Source organism: Bombina bombina, chromosome 1, assembly GCF_027579735.1.
Source record: "Bombina bombina isolate aBomBom1 chromosome 1, aBomBom1.pri, whole genome shotgun sequence".
Taxonomy (NCBI): domain Eukaryota; kingdom Metazoa; phylum Chordata; class Amphibia; order Anura; family Bombinatoridae; genus Bombina; species Bombina bombina.
This window is the reverse complement of record NC_069499.1, coordinates 1,058,303,916-1,058,322,106: the sequence shown is the minus strand read 5'-3', so window position 1 is coordinate 1,058,322,106 and position 18,191 is coordinate 1,058,303,916. Positions and strand designations below refer to the sequence as shown.

The following is an 18,191-nucleotide window of genomic DNA, read 5'->3' as shown; positions in this document are numbered from 1 at the left end:
GAGAACGGTCAAAAACAGTCCACAAACCACCTCCAAAGACCTACAACATCATCTTGCTCCAGATGATGTCACTGTGCATCGTTCAACAATTCAGCGCACTTTGCACAAGGAGAAGCTGTATGGGAGAGTGGTGCGGAAGAAGCCTTTTTTGCACACACACCACAAACATTCGCTTGAGGTGTGCAAATGCACATTTGGACAAGCCTGCTTCATTTTAGAAGAAGGTGCTGTGGACTGATGAAATAAAGATTGAGTTATTTGGTCATAACAAGGAGCGTTATGCATGGCGGCAAAAGACAGTGTTCCAAGACAAACATTTGCTATCCACAGTAAAATTTGATGGATGTTCCATCATGCTGTGGGGCCAGTGCCAGTACTGGGAATCTTGTTAAAGTTAAGGGTTGCATGGTTTCCACTCAATATCAGCAGATACTTGAGAATATTGTTGAGGAATCAGTCACAAAGTTGAAGTTACGCCGGGGCTGGATATTTCAACAAGACAACGACCCAAAACACAGCTCAAAGTTTACTCTGGCATTTATGCAGAGGATCAAGTACGATGTTCTGGAATGGCCATCCCAGACCCGCATATCATTGAAAATCTGTGGGGTGATTTGAAGCGGGCTGTCCATGCTCAGCAGCAATCAAACCTAACTGAACTTGAGATGTTTTCCAAGGAGGAATGGTCCAAAATACCTTTATCCAGAATCCAGACACTCATTACAGGCTATAGGAAGCGCCTAGAGGCTGTTATTTCTGCTAAAGGAGGCTCTAATAAATATTGATGCAATATTTCTGTTTGGGTGCCCAAATTTATGCACCTGTCTAATTTAGTTTTGATGCATAGTGCACATTTTCTGTTAATCCAATAAACCTCATTTCACTACTAAAATATTACTGTGTCCTTCAGTTATTTGATAGATCAAAATGAAATTGCTGATCCAAACACCCAATTATTTATAAATGAAAATCAGGGAAATTGTCATTGCCTAAACGTTTACATACAACTGTATATATATGTAGCAAGTCTGAGATTTAGACAATCTTCAGTGTCCAAAGCTAAATGACATGGAAAGGGGGCAAAATAACATAACCTAAAATATAATGAAAGTATGTTGCTATATGGTTTCATTATGTATAACAAAACATTATAAAATGCTCAGTGTGTTTTGTCCCTTTTAAGATTAATAATTAAAATATTGAATTGTTCATATTAATAAAAACAGTTCATCCATGTTCTACCCTCTTATTTACCTGTATTAGCGTTGCAACCAGAGGCAGGAGTGCCTGACAACATTCTGCTTAATTGCTTGCTCAGTGCTTCAGCTAATTTATTTCTGTCCCATTAGAGGAGGGTGTGTATCTGGACTGTGACACAATGCAAATTTTGCTAACAAAATGAGTTTTAAATACTTGCAGCACAGTGCTTGTTTGCTTTCATGTGCTGTGTCTGTATATTATAGGTGTGACTGTGTTCTTTTCCTGCACATGTCACACATGCTTACTGGGAGCGTTCCAAGCGTTGACCGTAAATACATGAATAGTAAAAGCAGGTACTAAGTGCAGGGTGTTCATTAGGTACATATCTGCCTTTTACCATAAATTGGAAACTATAGCTGATTTTCTTTCTTTTTTTTTTTTTCTCCTAATGAACATACATCCCTGACATTTCAGATGCGTTGGTTCTCATTGTTCATTCCACCAATTGGAGCTATTTAGACAAGCAGCTTGTGTATTAAATATACTACTCATTTCTCCTACATTGGTGTGTCCGGTCCACGGCTTCATGCTTACTTGTGGGAATATTCTCTTCCCCTACAGGAAATGGCAAAGGGAGCACACAGCAAAAGCTGTCCATATAGTCCCCCCTCTGGCTCCGCCCCCCAGTCATTCTCTTTGCCTGCTCTGAACAAGTAGCATCTCCACGGGGATGGTAAAGAGTATGTGGTGTTAGTTGTAGTTTTATTTCTTCTATCAAGAGTTTGTTATTTTAAAATAGTGCCGGTTTGTACTATTTACTCTACAACAGAAAGTGATGAAGAGTTCTGTTAAAAGAGGAGTATGATTTTAGCACCAGTAACTAAAATCCATTGCTGTTACCACGCAGGACTGTTGAAACCAGAGAACTTCAGTTGGGGGTAACAGTTTGCAGACTCATCTGCTTCAGGTATGACCAGTCTCTTTTCTAACAACACATAGTAATGCTAGAAGACTGTCAGTTTTCCCTCATGGGACCGGTAAGCCATTTTCTTAGACTCAGTAACAGATTAAAGGCTTATATATTGGGCTCTATACTGGTTGACACTATTGTGGGCTAAATCGATTTGCTTATATCATATTCTTATGACATTTGGAGTGTTTTATGAACTTAGAAACACTTTTGGGAACGTTTTAATTATGCCTGGCATTGGTTTAGACGCCTAATCTAGTCAGAAAGGCCCCTTCACTCTGGTGTGCAGAGGGAGGAGGCCTCATTTTTGCGCCTCAGTTGCGCAGTTACTTCCAAAGGCAGTGCATGCAGCTTCATGTGAGAGGGTCCTGTGGCTGAGAAACAGACTCCGGAAGGCTTATTTCTGTGGTGAATAACCCCTAAGGAAGGTAAAAGCTGCAGCAAAGTCTGTGGCAGGGACTGTAGTGTGTTTAAACCGGTTAATTGAACAATTAGCTCCGGTTTGCTTATTTAAGGGTCTAGAAACTTCATATTTGGTGTGCAATACTTTCAAAGCATTAAGACATTGGGGTGTAAATTTTATAAAGATCGGATATTTCCTTCATAGTTTTTTGAACATTCAGAAATAGTGTGTTCCTTTTATTATTTAAAGAGACAGTAACGGTTTTGTGTAAAATCGTTTTTATTGCATTAATAGCCTACCTAAATCTGCCTAACATGTCTGTACCTTCAGATAGCATATGTTCTGTGTGTATGGAGGCCAAGGTGGTTCCCCCTTTAAATGTATGTGCAAATTGTGCCATGGCGTCCAAACAAAGTAAGGACAGTACTGTCACATGTAATAAGGTTGCCCAAGATGATTCTTCTAATGAAGGTAGTGGGGATAGTTCATCATCCTCTCCTTCAGTGTCAACACCAGTTTTGCCCGCGCAGGCGATACCTAGTACATCTAGTGCGCCAATGCTTGTTACTATGCAGCAATTAACAGCAGTAATGGATAATTCTATAGCAAATCTTTTATCCAAACTGCCAGCATTTCCCAGAAAGCATGATTGCTCAGTTTTAAATACAGAGGATGAGCAACTAGGCGCTGACGATAATTTATCTGTTATACCCTCACATCAATCTGAATTGGCAGTGAGGGAGGGTCTGTCCGAGGGAGAAATTTCTGATTCCGGAAAAATTTCTCAGCAGGCAGAACCTGATATCGTGGCATTTAAATTTAAGCTAGAACATCTCCGCGCCCTGCTTAAGGAGGTGCTAGCTACTCTTGATGATTGTGATTCTTTGGTAATTCCAGAGAAGTTGTGCAAAATGGACAAATTCTTAGAGGTCCCAGTGCACGCTGATGCTTTTCCGATACCCAAGAGGGTAGCGGACATAGTGAATAAGGAGTGGGAGAAGCCAGGTATACCTTTTGTTCCACCTCCTATATTTAAGAAAATGTTCCCCATTGTTGACCCCAGAAGGGACGCATGGCAAACGGTCCCTAAGGTAGAGGGGGCAGTTTCAACGTTGGCAAAGCGCACAACTATTCCTATAGAGGACAGTTGCGCTTTCAAAGATCCTATGGATAAAAAATTGGAAGGATTGCTTAAAAAGATTTTTGTTCAGCAAGGTTTCCTTCTTCAACCAATTTCGTGCATTATTCCTGTCACCACGGCGGCGTCTTTTTGGTTCGAGGAACTAGAAAGTTCGCTCCAAAAGGAGACTCCATATGATGAAGTCATGGACAGAATTCACGCACTAAAGTTGGCTAATTCCTTTATTTTGGATGCCGCTTTTCAACTAGCAAAATTAGCGGCGAAAAACTCAGGTTTTGCAATAGTGGCGCGCAGGGCGGTTTGGCTAAAATCTTGGTCGGCGGATGTGTCGTCCAAAACAAAATTACTTAATTTTCCTTTCAAAGGTAAGACCCTTTTCGGGCCAGAATTGAAGGAGATTATTTCTGACATCACTGGGGGAAAGGGCCATGCCCTCCCACAGGATAGGCCTTTCAAGGCTAAGAACAAGTCTAATTTTCGTTCCTTTCGCAATTTCAGGAACGGACCGGCTTCTAACTCTGCAGCCTCTAGACAAGAGGGTAACGCTTCCCAGCCTAAACCAGCATGGAAACCATTGCAAGGCTGGAACAAGGGTAAACAGGCCAAGAAGCCTGCTGCTGCTACCAAGACAGCATGAAAGGGTAGCCCCCGATCCGGGACCGGATCTAGTAGGGGGCAGACTTTCTCTCTTTGCTCAGGCTTGGGCAAGAGATGTTCCGGATCCCTGGGCACTAGAAATTGTCTCTCAGGGGTATCTTCTAGAGTTCAAGGAACTCCCTCCAAGGGGAAGGTTCCACATGTCTCGCTTATCTTCAGACCAGATTAGGAGACCTATTAAAGATGGGAGTGATACAACCAGTTCCAACAGCGGAACAAGGTCTGGGTTTTTACTCAATCCTGTTTGTAGTTCCCAAAAAGAGGGAACTTTCAGGCCAATTCTGGATTTAAAAATACTAAACAAATTCCTCAGAGTTCCATCATTCAAAATGGAAACCATTCGTACGATCTTACCAACAATCCAGGAGGGTCAATATGACTACCGTGGACTTAAAGGATGCGTACCTGCATATTCCTATCCACAAAGATCACCATCAGTTACTAAGGTTCGCCTTTCTGGACAAACATTACCAGTTCGTGGCTCTTCCGTTCGGTTTAGCCACTGCTCCCAGAATTTTCACAAAGGTACTAGGGTCCCTTCTAGCGGTTCTAAGGCCGAGGGGCATTTCTGTAGCACCTTACCTAGACGACATTCTAATCCAAGCGTCGTCTCTTTCCAAAGCAAAGGCTCATACAGACATTGTTTTAGCCTTTCTCAGGTCTCACGGGTGGAAGGTGAACATAGAAAAGAGTTCCCTGTCCCCGTCCACAAGGGTTCCTTTTCTAGGAACAATAATAGATTTTGTAGAAATGAAGATTTTTCTGACAGAGGTCAGAAAGTTAAAGCTTCTAAACGCTTGTCAAGTTCTTCAATCTATTCCTCAGCCTTCCATAGCTCAGTGCATGGAGGTAATAGGATTAATGGTTGCAGCAATGGACGTGGTTCCTTTTGCTCGAATTCATCTAAGACCATTACAACTGTGCATGCTCAAACAATGGAATGGGGATTATGCAGATTTGTCTCCCCAGATTCAAGTAGACCAGTTAACCAGAGACTCACTCCGCTGGTGGTTGACTCAAGATCACCTGTCTCAGGGAATGAGTTTCCGCAGGCCAGAGTGGCTCATTGTCACGACCGACGCCAGTCTCTTAGGCTGGGGCGCGGTCTGGGACTCCCTGAAAGCTCAGGGTCTATGGTCTCGGGAAGAGTCTCTTCTCCCGATAAACATTTTGGAACTGAGAGCGATATTCAATGCGCTCCTGGCTTGGCCTCAACTAGCGAAGGCCAGGTTCATAAGATTTCAGTCGGACAACATGACGACTGTAGCGTACGTCAATCATCAGGGGGGAACAAAGAGTTCCTCGGCGATGAGAGAGGTATCCAAGATCATCAAATGGGCGGAGGATCACTCCTGCCACCTATCTGCAATTCACATCCCAGGAGTAGACAACTGGGAGGCGGATTATCTGAGTCGTCAGACTTTCCATCCGGGGGAGTGGGAACTCCACCCGGAGGTCTTTGCCCAGTTAACTCGACTATGGGGCATTCCAGACATGGATCTGATGGCGTCCCGTCAGAACTCCAAGGTTCCTCGCTACGGGTCCAGATCCAGGGATCCCAAGGCGACACTAGTGGATGCATTGGTGGCGCCTTGTTCGTTCAACCTAGCTTATGTGTTTCCACCGTTCCTTCTCCTTCCCAGGCTTGTAGCCAGGATCAAACAGGAGAAGGCCTCTGTGATTCTGATAGCTCCTGCGTGGCCACGCAGGACTTGGTATGCAGACCTGGTGAATATGTCATCGGCTCCACCATGGAAGCTACCTTTGAGACAGGATCTTCTAGTACAAGGTCCATTCGAACATCCAAATCTAGTCTCTCTGCAACTGACTGCTTGGAAATTGAACGCTTGATTTTATCTAAGCGTGGGTTTTCAGATTCAGTTATAGATACTCTGGTCCAAGCCAGAAAACCTGTGACTAGGAAAATTTACCATAAGATATGGAAAAAATATATCTGTTGGTGCGAATCCAAGGGATTCTCTTGGAGTAAAATTAAAATTCCTAGGATACTTTCCTTTCTCCAAGAGGGTTTGGATAACGGGTTGTCAGCGAGTTCTCTTAAAGGACAGATATCTGCTCTGTCTGTTTTGTTGCACAAACGTCTGGCAGCAGTGCCAGATGTACAGGCGTTTGTACAGGCCTTAGTCAAAATCAAGCCTGTCTACAGACCCATGACTCCTCCATGGAGTCTAAACTTAGTTCTTTCAGTTCTTCAAGGGGTTCCGTTTGAACCTTTACATTCCATAGATATTAAGTTACTATCTTGGAAAGTTCTGTTTTTAGTTGCTATTTCTTCTGCTAGAAGAGTTTCTGAATTGTCTGCTTTGCAGTGTACTTCACCCTATCTGGTATTCCATACAGATAAGGTTGTTTTACGTACCAAACCTGGTTTTCTTCCAAAAGTGGTTTCCAACAGGAATATTAACCAGGAAATAGTTGTTCCTTCTCTGTGTCCGAATCCAGTTTCGAAGAAGGAACGTTTGTTACACAACTTAGATGTGGTCCGTGCTTTAAAATTCTATTTAGAAGCAACGAAGGATTACAGACAGACATCATCCTTGTTTGTCATTTATTCTGGTAAGAGGAGAGGGCAGAAAGCTACTGCTACCTCTCTTTCCTTCTGGCTGAAAAGCATCATCCGATTGGCTTATGAGACTGCCGGACGGCAGCCTCCTGAACGAATTACAGCTCACTCTACTAGAGCTGTGGCTTCCACATGGGCCTTCAAGAACGAGGCTTCTGTTGATTAGATCTGTAAGGCAGCGACTTGGTCTTCTCTGCATACTTTTGCCAAATTTTATAAATTCGATGCTTCTTCGGAGGCTATTTTTGGGAGAAAGGTTTTGCAAGCTGTGGTGCCTTCCGTTTAGGTAACCTGACTTGTTCCCTCCCTTCATCCGTGTCCTAAAGCTTTGGTATTGGTTCCCACAAGTAAGGATGAAGCCGTGGACCGGACACACCAATGTAGGAGAAAACAGAATTTATGTTTACCTGATAAATTTCTTTCTCCTACGGTGTGTACGGTCCACGGCCCGCCCTGGCTTTTTAGTCGGGTTTCGATTTTTTTATTTCTGTACACTACAGTCACCACAGCACCCTATGGTTTCTCCTTTTTCTCCTAACCGTCGGTCGAATGACTGGGGGGCGGAGCCAGAGGGGGGACTATATGGACAGCTTTTGCTGTGTGCTCCCTTTGCAATTTCCTGTAGGGGAAGAGAATATTCCCACAAGTAAGGATGAAGCCGTGGACCAGACACACCGTAGGAGAAAGCAATTTATCAGGTAAACATAAATTCTGGTTTTTACGTACTTGTGTGGTTTATCATTTCATTCACACATGCGCAAAGTCTCAGCGCTGGCAGTGCAGTAGCTGAGTGTTATCGGTCAAAGCAGGTGATATCTACTTGAAGCTCCAATGTGCACATGCAATAACCCTAGGTAGCCCCCAGTGATAGGACTTTCATAACGAGTTTCACACAGTGGTTGGGAAAATTAAAAATATTTCTAAAGATTATGGCAAGGGTAGGAAATTGAAAACCAATAATCACTGAGTTTTTTTTAATGTTCTACAACCAGAAAATAATTAAATAAAAGGATGGATTTTCTGTCCCTTTTAAATTGCTCTGCTTACAGGCCTGGACTGAGCTTAGGGCATACAGGGGATTTACTTGGTGGGCTGGGGCCATTTGCGTTAGCCTGCTCAATTACCAGCATTATTATTTGTACATGTTGCAGGGCCTTGCTGTATCAGTGTCTGCCTGTTCTGCCCCCACCCTGTTTCTATGAGCCAGCATTCTCCATCGTTATATCAAAATGATCCTCCTCACAACGGCTGGCTCTGTAGGCTGCTAACTGGTTCCCTGCAGGGTGGTCTTCTCATTATTTCTGCTCATATTGAAATAGTACGTCTCTTGGGATCTGCATGTATCTAGTTACCTTGTTTCTGCCTGTTGCCTGTCCTGTACTTGCATACTCCTTATTGGCATCATTTTGGGTCTGTTTTAGGTTTACATGTGTCCTGCCCCACCTGCGTAATTTTTGGCTCCTCTGTACCGCCCTTGCAAAAGAAAGTGTGTGAATTTGCCCTTTTTGTTGCCATTTTTTTGTACAGATGGCTGAGTAAGTGAGCATGTATATTCTCTGGTCACAGAGAACCAGCTCTTCTTGATGGTGTGTTTTTTTTTTTTTTGAGTGTAGAAGTAATGTATGTGGGTGCCTGTTAAAGTCTGTGTTATTTCTCTCTGATTATGACAAGTGCTCAGGTGCCTGTTATTTTCAGTGACTGTGACAACACAGGCTGGTGACATTATACTTTTCAGTTTGTTTATAGTTAAAGGGATAGGAAAGTCAAATTTAAACTTGCATAATTCCGATAAATCGTTATTTTTAAATTCAATTCTATTCTCAAATGTACTGTGTTGTCTTAGTATCCATTGTTGAAAAATATATACATATCCTACACTAGTGGAAACTTGCTGGTGATTGGTGCCTGCACACATTTGTGTCTTGTGATTTGGCTGATTAGACGAGTTCAGCTAGCTTTTCATTGCAGCTTATTCAGCAAAAGGTATCAAGGGAATGAAGCACATTTTATTATAGAATAGGAAAGATGTTTAAAATTGTATGTTCTAGCCGAAACCTGAATATATTGGGTTTCATGTCCCTTTTTAAATAACAAAAGGGAGGATAGAGTAGGCTTCTATGCTTTAAGATGCCAGGACCTATTTGTGATCCTACTCCTGCTTGTCTTTAGAATAATAGATACAGCTGGAGATTCCTGTATCATACGTGATATTCACTACTTAATGGCTCCCACAAGGCAAACAACCTGGTATGATTTGTAATTGGATAAAAGCTTTTAAATTTCATTGGTGAAAAAAAAGCTAAAATAAACACCAGTATTGGAACTCAGCCCTAAAAACTTAAAAAAAAAAAAACTACCATCTTTTAAAGGTCTGGTATGAAAATGCTATGCTTGCACTTGCCTATTCCACCTTCCAAATGTGGGGGCTATGGTTGCCCTGTTGTGAAAACATACACTATTTGTAGCTGTATGCAAAATGCATATGAGATTATTTACTAATTTATTTTTTCTGCTTCTACATAATTTGCTGTGAATATGGAACATACTTGAAATGTTTCTGGGGAAAAACATGACCTGTAGCTGTAGAACAAACTCTCAAATGCTTGGCACTGAAGAGGTTTTTTGTTTCCTCTAAAAATAAATAGAACAGTATGGCTTGTTTGTTTTCACTTCTGGTGTAATACAGTGGGTTGCATAAAAATGTTTTTTGATAATTGGGTATTAAAAATGATTCTGAAGACTCTGGGTAAGTTAAATAATTTCTTCCATTTTATATAACATTATATACCAGTGGGTGAGAAAATGTGTGATTTCTCTTACAAGGTGTATCCAGTCCACGGATTCATCCTTACTTGTGGGATATTCTCATTCCCTACAGGAAGTGGCAAAGAGAGCACACAGCAGAGCTGTCCATATAGCTCCCCTCAGGCTCCGCCCCCCAGTCATTCTGTTTGCCTCTCTAACAAGTAGCATCTCCACGGGAGGGTAAAGTGAATGTGGTGTTAGATTTGTAGTTTTTATTTCTTCAATCAAGAGTTTATTTTTAAATAGTACCGGTTTGTACTATTTACTCTGTGGCAGAAAGTGATGAAGATTTCTGCTGAGAGGAAAACTATTTTAGCATGTTGTAACTAAAATCCATTGCTGTTCCCACACAGGACTGGGGAGTACCAGAAAACTTCAGTTGGGGGGGGGGAACAGTTTGCAGGCTTAACTGCTATAAGGTATGTTTCAGTCATTTTATTCTAGTCAAGACTTAGTAATGCTAGAAGACTGACAAGATCCCCTATCTGGGGAAGGTAAGCCATATTCTGAGACTTAGTATAGAAGTAAGGCTTATTCAAAAGGGCTCAAATCACTGATGGACTCTGTTAGGGGGCAATCGATTATTTTATAACAAAAATCTGATTTTTTTTTTTTACAAGTTTTTATTACATTTGGAACGTTTTATGGGGTTTATTCCACATGGCATATATTTAGACACCTATTTAGGCTTGTGTAGGCCCCACAACTCCAGAGTGGAGAGGGAGGGGGCCTAAATTTCGCGCCTCAATTGCGCAGTTGTAATTACAGACAGCTTCATGCAGATTGCTGTGGCATGGTGCTGTAGTTTGCTAACCGGTTGCCAGCTTTACTTTGCTCCGGTTTGGCCATTAAGGGGTTAATTGACTTGAAATTCACTGTGCAATAATTTCAAAGCATTAGGATCATATGGTGAAAATTTCATAAAGATTGGGTTATTTTTTGAGGTTTAGTAAAAAAGTGTGCGCTTTTTATTATTTAAAGGCACAGTACTGATTTTTCTAAAATTGTATTTTTCTGTATTTGAGTGCTGTCTAAGTCTGTTTAACATGTTTGAGCCTACAGATAGACGTTGCTCTATGTGTTTAGTGGCCAGGGTGGAACCCCCTTTACATTTGTGTTTTAAGTGTGCTAGTGGGTCTAAGCATTTTAAAGATCACGTTGTTTCACTTATAAATGTATCCCAAGATGATTCTTTGACGGAAGTTAATGAGGATAGCCCACCTTCCTCTCCCCATGTGTCGACACCAGTTACGCCCGCGCAAGCGATGCCTAGTACCTCTAGCGCATTGGCCCCTATTACATTACAACAATTGGCAGCAGTCATGGATAATTCCCTTGCGGCTTTTCTATCCAAACTGCCAGTTTTTCCTAAAAAGCGTGATAGCTCAGTTTTAAGAACAGAGGATGAGCAATCAGAAGCTTTGGATGATTTATCCGTTGTACCCTCACAACACTCTGAAGTGGCAGTGAGGGATGTGCTGTCCGAGGGAGAAATTTCTGACACAGGAAAGGTTTCTCAGCGGGCAGAATCAGATTCCTTAGCGTTTAAATTTAAGCTGGAACACCTCCGCGTGCTGCTTAAGGAGGTATTAGCTACGCTGGATGATTGCGACCCCATGGTGGTCCCAGAGAAATTGTGTAAAATGGACTGATGCGTTTCCGATCCCGAAGAGGGTGGCGGATATTGTGGATAGGGAGTGGGAGGGACCAGGTGTACCCTTTGTCCCCCCCCCCCCTATCTTTAAGAAAATGTTCCCCATAACTGATCCCAGGCGGGACGCATGGCAGACGGTCCCTAAGGTAGAGGGGGCAGTTTCAACACTAGCCAAGCGCACAGCCATACCAATTGAAGACAGTTGTGCTTTTAAAGATCCTATGGATAAAAAATTAGGTTTACTAAAGAAAATATTTGTTCAACAGGGTTTCCTTCTCCAACCTATTGCCTGCATTATTCCTGTAACTACTGCAGCTGCTTTCTGGTTTGAGGCGCTGGAGGAGTCGCTCCAGACGGAGACCTCATATGATGAAATTATGGATAGAATTAAGGCTCTAAAGCTGGCTAATTCTTTTATCACAGATGCCGCTTTCCAATTAGCTAAGTTAGCGGCGAAAAAATTCTGGTTTTGCCATCATGGCGCGCAGAGCGCTTTGGCTTAAATCATGGTCGGCCGATGTGTTGTCTAAGACTAAGTTACTGAATATTCCTTTCAAAGGAAAGACCCTTTTCGGGCCAGAGTTGAAAGAGATTATTTCAGATATCACTGGGGGAAAGGGCCATGCCCTCCCGCAAGATAGGCCTTTTAAGGCTAAAAACAAGGCTAATTTTCATTCCTTTCGCAACTTCAGGAGCGGTCCTGCTTCAACCTCTGCGACCACAAAGCAAGAGGGTAACTCTCCACAGCCCAAGGCAACCTGGAAGCCTTTGCAGGGCTGGAACAAGGGTAAACAGGCCAAGAAGCCTGCAGCTGCTACTAAGACAGCATGAAGGGGTAGCCCCCGATCCGGGACCGGATCTGGTAGGGGGCAGACTCTTTGCTCAGGCTTGGGCAAGAGATGTTCCCGATCCCTGGGCATTAGAGATAGTTGCTCAGGGATATCTTCTAGAATTCAAGGACTCTCCTCCAAGGGGAAGGTTCCACATTTATCGTCTGTCTACAGACACGACAAAGAAAGAGGCGTTCTTACGCTGTGTAGAAGATCTACTCAAGATGGGAGTGATATATCCAGTCCCAATTACAGAACAGGGACTGGGTTTTTACTCAAACCTGTTTGTGGTTCCCAAAAAGGAAGGAACTTTCAGACCAATCCTGGATCTAAAAATTCTAAACAAATTCCTCAGAGTTCCATCCTTCAATATGGAGACCATTCGGACAATCTTACCGATGATCCAGGAAGGTCAATATGACTACCGTGGATCTAAAGGATGCGTACCTTCATATTCCTATCCACAAAGATCACCATCAGTTCCTAAGGTTCGCTTTTCTGGACAAGCATTACCAGTTCGTGGCCCTTCCCTTCGGGTTGGCCACCGCTCCAAGAATTTTCACAAAGGTGCTCGGGTCCCTTTTAGCGGTACTAAGACCGCGGGGCATTGCAGTAGCACCCTATCTGGACGACATCTTAATACAGGCGTCGTCTTTTCTCAGAGCCAAGGCTCATACGGATATTGTTCTGGCCTTTCTAAGGTCTCACGGGTGGAAGGTGAACACCGAAAAAAGTTCACTGTCCCCGCTCACAAGGGTTCCCTTCCTGGGAACATTAATAGACTTGGTAGAAATGAAAATATTTCTGACGGAAGTCAGAAGGTTAAAGCTTCTAAGCACTTGCCGAGCTCTTCATTCCATTCTTCGGCCATCTGTAGCTCAGTGCATGGAGGTAATAGGATTAATGGTAGCAGCAATGGACATAGTCCCTTTTGCTCGAATTCATCTCAGGCCACTACAATTGTGCATGCTCAAACAGTGGAATGGGGATTATGCAGATTTGTCTCCTCAAATCCAACTGGACCAGGAAACCAGAGATTCTCTTCTGGGGCACGGTCTGGGGCTCCCTGAAAGCTCAGGGCCTATGGTCTCGGGAAGAGTCTCTTCTCCCAATAAACATTTTGGAACTGAGAGCGATATTCAACACGCTCCAAGCATGGCCTTAACTAGCGGAGGCCAAATTCATCAGATTTCAGTCGGACAACATCACGACTGTAGCGTACATCAATCATCAGGGAGCAACAAAGAGCTCCCTAGCGATGAAGGAAGTAACCAAGATCATCAAATGGGCGGAGGATCACTCCTGCCACCTATCTGCAATTCACATCCCAGGAGTAGACAACTGGGAGGCGGATTTTCTAAGTCGCCAGATATTTCACCCGGGGGAGTGGGAACTCCACCCGGAGGTTTTTGCTCAGCTAACCCAGCTATGGGGCATTCCAGAATTGGATCTGATGGCGTCCCGTCAGAACACCAAACATCCTCTTTACAGATCCAGGTCCAGGGACCCCAAGGCGGCATTGATAGATGCTCTAGTAGCGCCTTGGTCCTTCAATCTGGCTTATGTCTTTCCACCGTTTCCCCTTCTCCCTCGACTGGTAGCCAGAATCAAACAGGAGAAGGCTTTGGTAATTCTGATAGCGCCTGCGTGGCCACGCAGGACTTGGTATGCAGACCTAGTGGACATGTCATCGGTCCCACCATGGAGACTGCCATCGAGGCAGGATCTTCTAATTCAAGGTCCATTCAAGCATCCAAATCTAGTTTCTCTGCAACTGACTGCTTGGAGATTGAACGCTTAATTCTAGTTAAGCGTGGGTTCTCTGAATCGGTTATAGATACTCTGATCCAGGCTAGAAAGCCTGTCACCAGGAAGATTTACCATAAGATATGGCGGAAATATCTTTGTTGGTGTGAATCCAAGGGTTACTCGTGGAGTAAGATTAGGATTCCCAGGATATTGTCTTTTCTCCAAGAAGGATTGGAGAAAGGTTTGTCAGCTAGTTCCTTAAAGGGACAGATATCTGCTCTGTCTATCCTGTTACACAAGCGTCTGGCAGAAGTACCTGACGTTCAAGCGTTTGCACAGGCTTTAGTCAGAATTAAGCCTGTCTATAAACCTGTGGCTCCTCCATGGAGTATTAATTTAGTTCTTTCAGTTCTTCAAGGGGTTCCGTTTGAACCTTTACATTCCATAGAAATTAAGTTTTTATCTTGGAAGGTTTTGTTTTTGGTAGCTATTTCTTCTGCTCGAAGAGTTTCAGAATTGTCTGCTTTGCAGTGTAATTCACCCTATCTGGTGTTCCATGCAGATAAGGTTGTTTTGCGTACCAAACCTGGTTTTCTTCCGAAAGTTGTTTCTAATAAGAATTTTAACCAGGAAATCATTGTTCCTTCTCTGTGTCCTAATCCAGTTTCTAAGAAGGAACGACTATTACACAATCTTGATGTGGTTCGTGCTTTAAAATTCTATTTAAAAGCAACTAAAGATTTAAGACAAACATCATCCTTGTTTGTTGTCTATTCTGGTAAGAGGAGAGGTCAGAAAGCGACTGCTACCTCTTTCCTTCTTTCTGAAAAGCATCATCCGATTGGCTTATGAGACTGCTGGACAGCAGTCTCCTGAACGAATTACAGCTCATTCCACCAGAGCTGTGGCTTCCACATGGGCTTTCAAGAATGAGGCTTCTGTTGAACAGATTTGTAAGGCAGCGACGTGGTCTTCACTGCATACTTTTGCCAAATTTTACAAATTTGATACTTTTGCTTCTTCGGAGGCTATTTTTTTGGGAGAAAGGTTTTGCAAGTAGTGGTGCCTTCCGTTTAGGTTACCTGACTTGTTCCCTCCCTTCATCCGTGTCCTAAAGCTTTGGTATTGGTTCCCACAAGTAAGGATGAATCCGTGGACTGGATACACCAATGTAAGAGAAAACAGAATTTATGCTTACCTGATAAATTTCTTTCTCTTACGGTGTATCCAGTCCACGGCCCGCCCTGGCAATTAAGTCAGGTTCAAATTTTATTTTTTGTAAAACTACAGTCACCACTGCACACTATGGTTCTCCTTTTTCTCCTAACAGTCGGTCGAATGACTGGGGGGGCGGAGCCTGAGGGGAGCTATATGGACAGCTCTGCTGTGTGCTCTCTTTGCCACTTCCTGTAGGGATTGAGAATATCCCACAAGTAAGGATGAAGCCGTGGACCGGATACACCGTAGGAGAAAGTAATTTATCAGTTAAGCATAAATTCTGTTTTTATTTATTTTGTTTCCCTTTTTATTAAAGTGTGCTAAACTTGCCCTTTCTGTGCTGTAACCTCTTTGCTAAACTCAGTGGCTCTGAGGTGACTTTCCACCTCTAAACAAATAGCCGTGCTAGGATACAGAACTGTGTCATATGACTAGCATGGCTATTGGTTAAGAGGAGGAAACATCACCTCATTGGGAAAAAAAAGAGCGCTGTGCGGCCAGAGCTGCTGAGTTTAGCGAGGAGGCTGTGACACAGTAAGAGAGAACTTTTTTTTTCCACTTTTTTTTTTATAAAGGGATGAGTCCTATTTATTTATTTTTTTTTTATTTTTTTTAATGAAGGGATGAGTCCTATTTTTAGTTAAGGTTAATTTCTAGTGTTTTTGAAATGCTAGGATTTACCATCACGTAACACAGTTTATTACATTTTATATCCTCAAAACACACCCGCTCCCTTTATCCTCAGGAGTTATTGCAACTGAACAAAAGTATACTCCATTACTTATAGTATTGGCCACTGAAAAATTTGTCAATTCTTCTTTTTTTAAAACAAAAATAAAAAAAAAAGCTAAAATGTGTGTACTAGAGAATATGGGGACTATACGTTTTTTGCATTTATAGTCATTATTTTGCTTAAAATGGTTATTAGATGGTCTTTTAAAATCATTAATGTCTAACCTAACACAATTTGAATTTCCTTCAAAAAGATATATAATTTATTTTAGTAAAGGCAAAGGTTGCAATCTGAAAAAAAAACCTGCTAATGCACCTAAAAAGTATTGAGTCTTTTAACAGAAAAGGCTGCTTTTAACACTAGCTACATCTACAAATTTTACCTCTTCAAGGGGAACAATTTCCTTCTGGAAATTAGCGATTCTTAAAGAGATTCATTTTCAGTTTAGTAAGGAGAAGACCCGGTTGCATAAGTAGAATTGCAGTAGTGAATCACTGTTTGATAATCAAAACCACTGGTCTCAAATAAGTGTCACCTAGAGGAATGGGTACTGAGGGTCAAAACAGTTAGCGATAAAGTTACTTTTCAATAAAGTGGTCTGCATGTGCAGTGGTGTTTTGTTAACTTTTAATTGTGCTGGGCAGCTTAACGTGAAATAATCAGATTGGTGTTTTCGATTACAAATGTTAAAATAATTGGGTATTATGTGATGTGATTAATCTGATTTTTTTTTTTTTTCCTCCCTTGTTTCACCTTATCTCTTTCTCCAACCAAAATGGAAATTTTGGCGTATGTCTGAGTAATGTAGTCTTTCTCTTCAGATGTTCACAGTGCAACTGACTCTTGGGGACCAGTACTGGGAGGCTGAAGGAACAAGTATTAAAAAAGCCCAACATGCTGCTGCTGCCAAAGCCTTGGAAGGGACTAAGTACCCAAAACCTACGGCTCGCCCTGCTCGCGGTGAGGGAAAAAATCCAGGTACAAGTTTACAACCTTATATGGCATGTAAACATGTACTGTTGATGGTTTCATATGTGTTCAGTAACTGACAGAGTACTGCTTATTTAATTGTTAAAATTGCTTGTCAATTTTCCTAAGCTTGTGTATGTATCTTAAAGGAATAGTCCATTCAAAATTAAACTGCATTTTTAGACACCAATCAGCAAGCACTACCCAGGTGCGGAACCAAAAATGGACCGGCTCCTAAGCTTACATTTTTGCTTTTTCAGATAAAGAAACCAAAATTGCATGCGCTATCTGAATCATGAAAGTTTTTAATTTTGACTAGACTATCCCTCTAAATGAAAAAGCACGTGTACATACTCCAATGCAAGGTTTCACATATAGTAACATAGTAGATGAGGTTAAAAAAAGACCAAAGTCCATGGAGTTCAACCTATACAAATTTAATATACTTACAAAAAAGCTCCAGTTGAGCTTAAAGGGACAGTCAACACCAGAATTTTTGTTGTTTTAAAAGATAGATAATCCCTTAATTACCAATTCCCCAGTTTTGCATAACCAAGATAGTTATAATAATACACGTTTTACCTCTGTAATTACCTTGTATCTAAGCCTCAGCAGACTGCCCCCTTATTTCAGTTCTTTTGACAGACTTGCATTTTAGCCAATCAGAGCTGACTCCATGGTAATTTCACGTGCATGACTTCAATGTTATCTATATGAAACACGTGAACTAATGTCCTCTAGTGGTGAAAAACCTTCAAAATGCATTTGGATTAGAGGCGGCCTTCAAGATCTAAGAAATTAGCATATGAACCTCCTAGGTTTAGCTTTCAACTAAGAATACCAAGAGAACAAAGCAAATTTGGTAATAAAAGTAAATTGGAAAGTTGTTTAAAATTACATGCCATATGTGAATCATGAAAGGTTGTGTTTTTTTTTTTTATTTGGGACTTGACTGTCCCTTTAAATGAATCCAGTTAAAAGGTGACCCATTTAATACAAGCAATCATATCCATGAATTCTGTTTCTAGCCAGAAATGTATCCAAACCATTTTTAAATGTATCTAAGGTATTGGCGTTCACTAACTCCTTTGGTAATGAGTTCCACAATTTTATTGCTCTTACAGTGACAAAACATTTTCTGTTGAAGGAGATTAAATCTTCTTTCCTCCCGCCTTAAATTGTGACCTCTTGTCACAAACAATTTTCTTGGAATAAATAGAGCTTCTGCCATCTCTGTATATGGGCCTTGAATAAATGTTATATAAAGTAATTATGTCA

At 41.9% G+C, this 18,191-nt stretch overlaps 1 protein-coding gene across 1 annotated transcript in view; it reads left to right on the top strand.

The window, feature by feature from the left end:
• The window catches only part of STAU1 (staufen double-stranded RNA binding protein 1), a 197,960-nt gene that overhangs the window by 75,849 nt on the left and 103,920 nt on the right, over positions 1 to 18,191 (top strand). Inside the window, exon 5 of the mRNA XM_053716921.1 lies at positions 16,766 to 16,922. Within this exon, the coding sequence (XP_053572896.1) occupies positions 16,766 to 16,922 (157 nt within the window). The remainder of the gene's footprint in view (positions 1 to 16,765; positions 16,923 to 18,191) is intronic.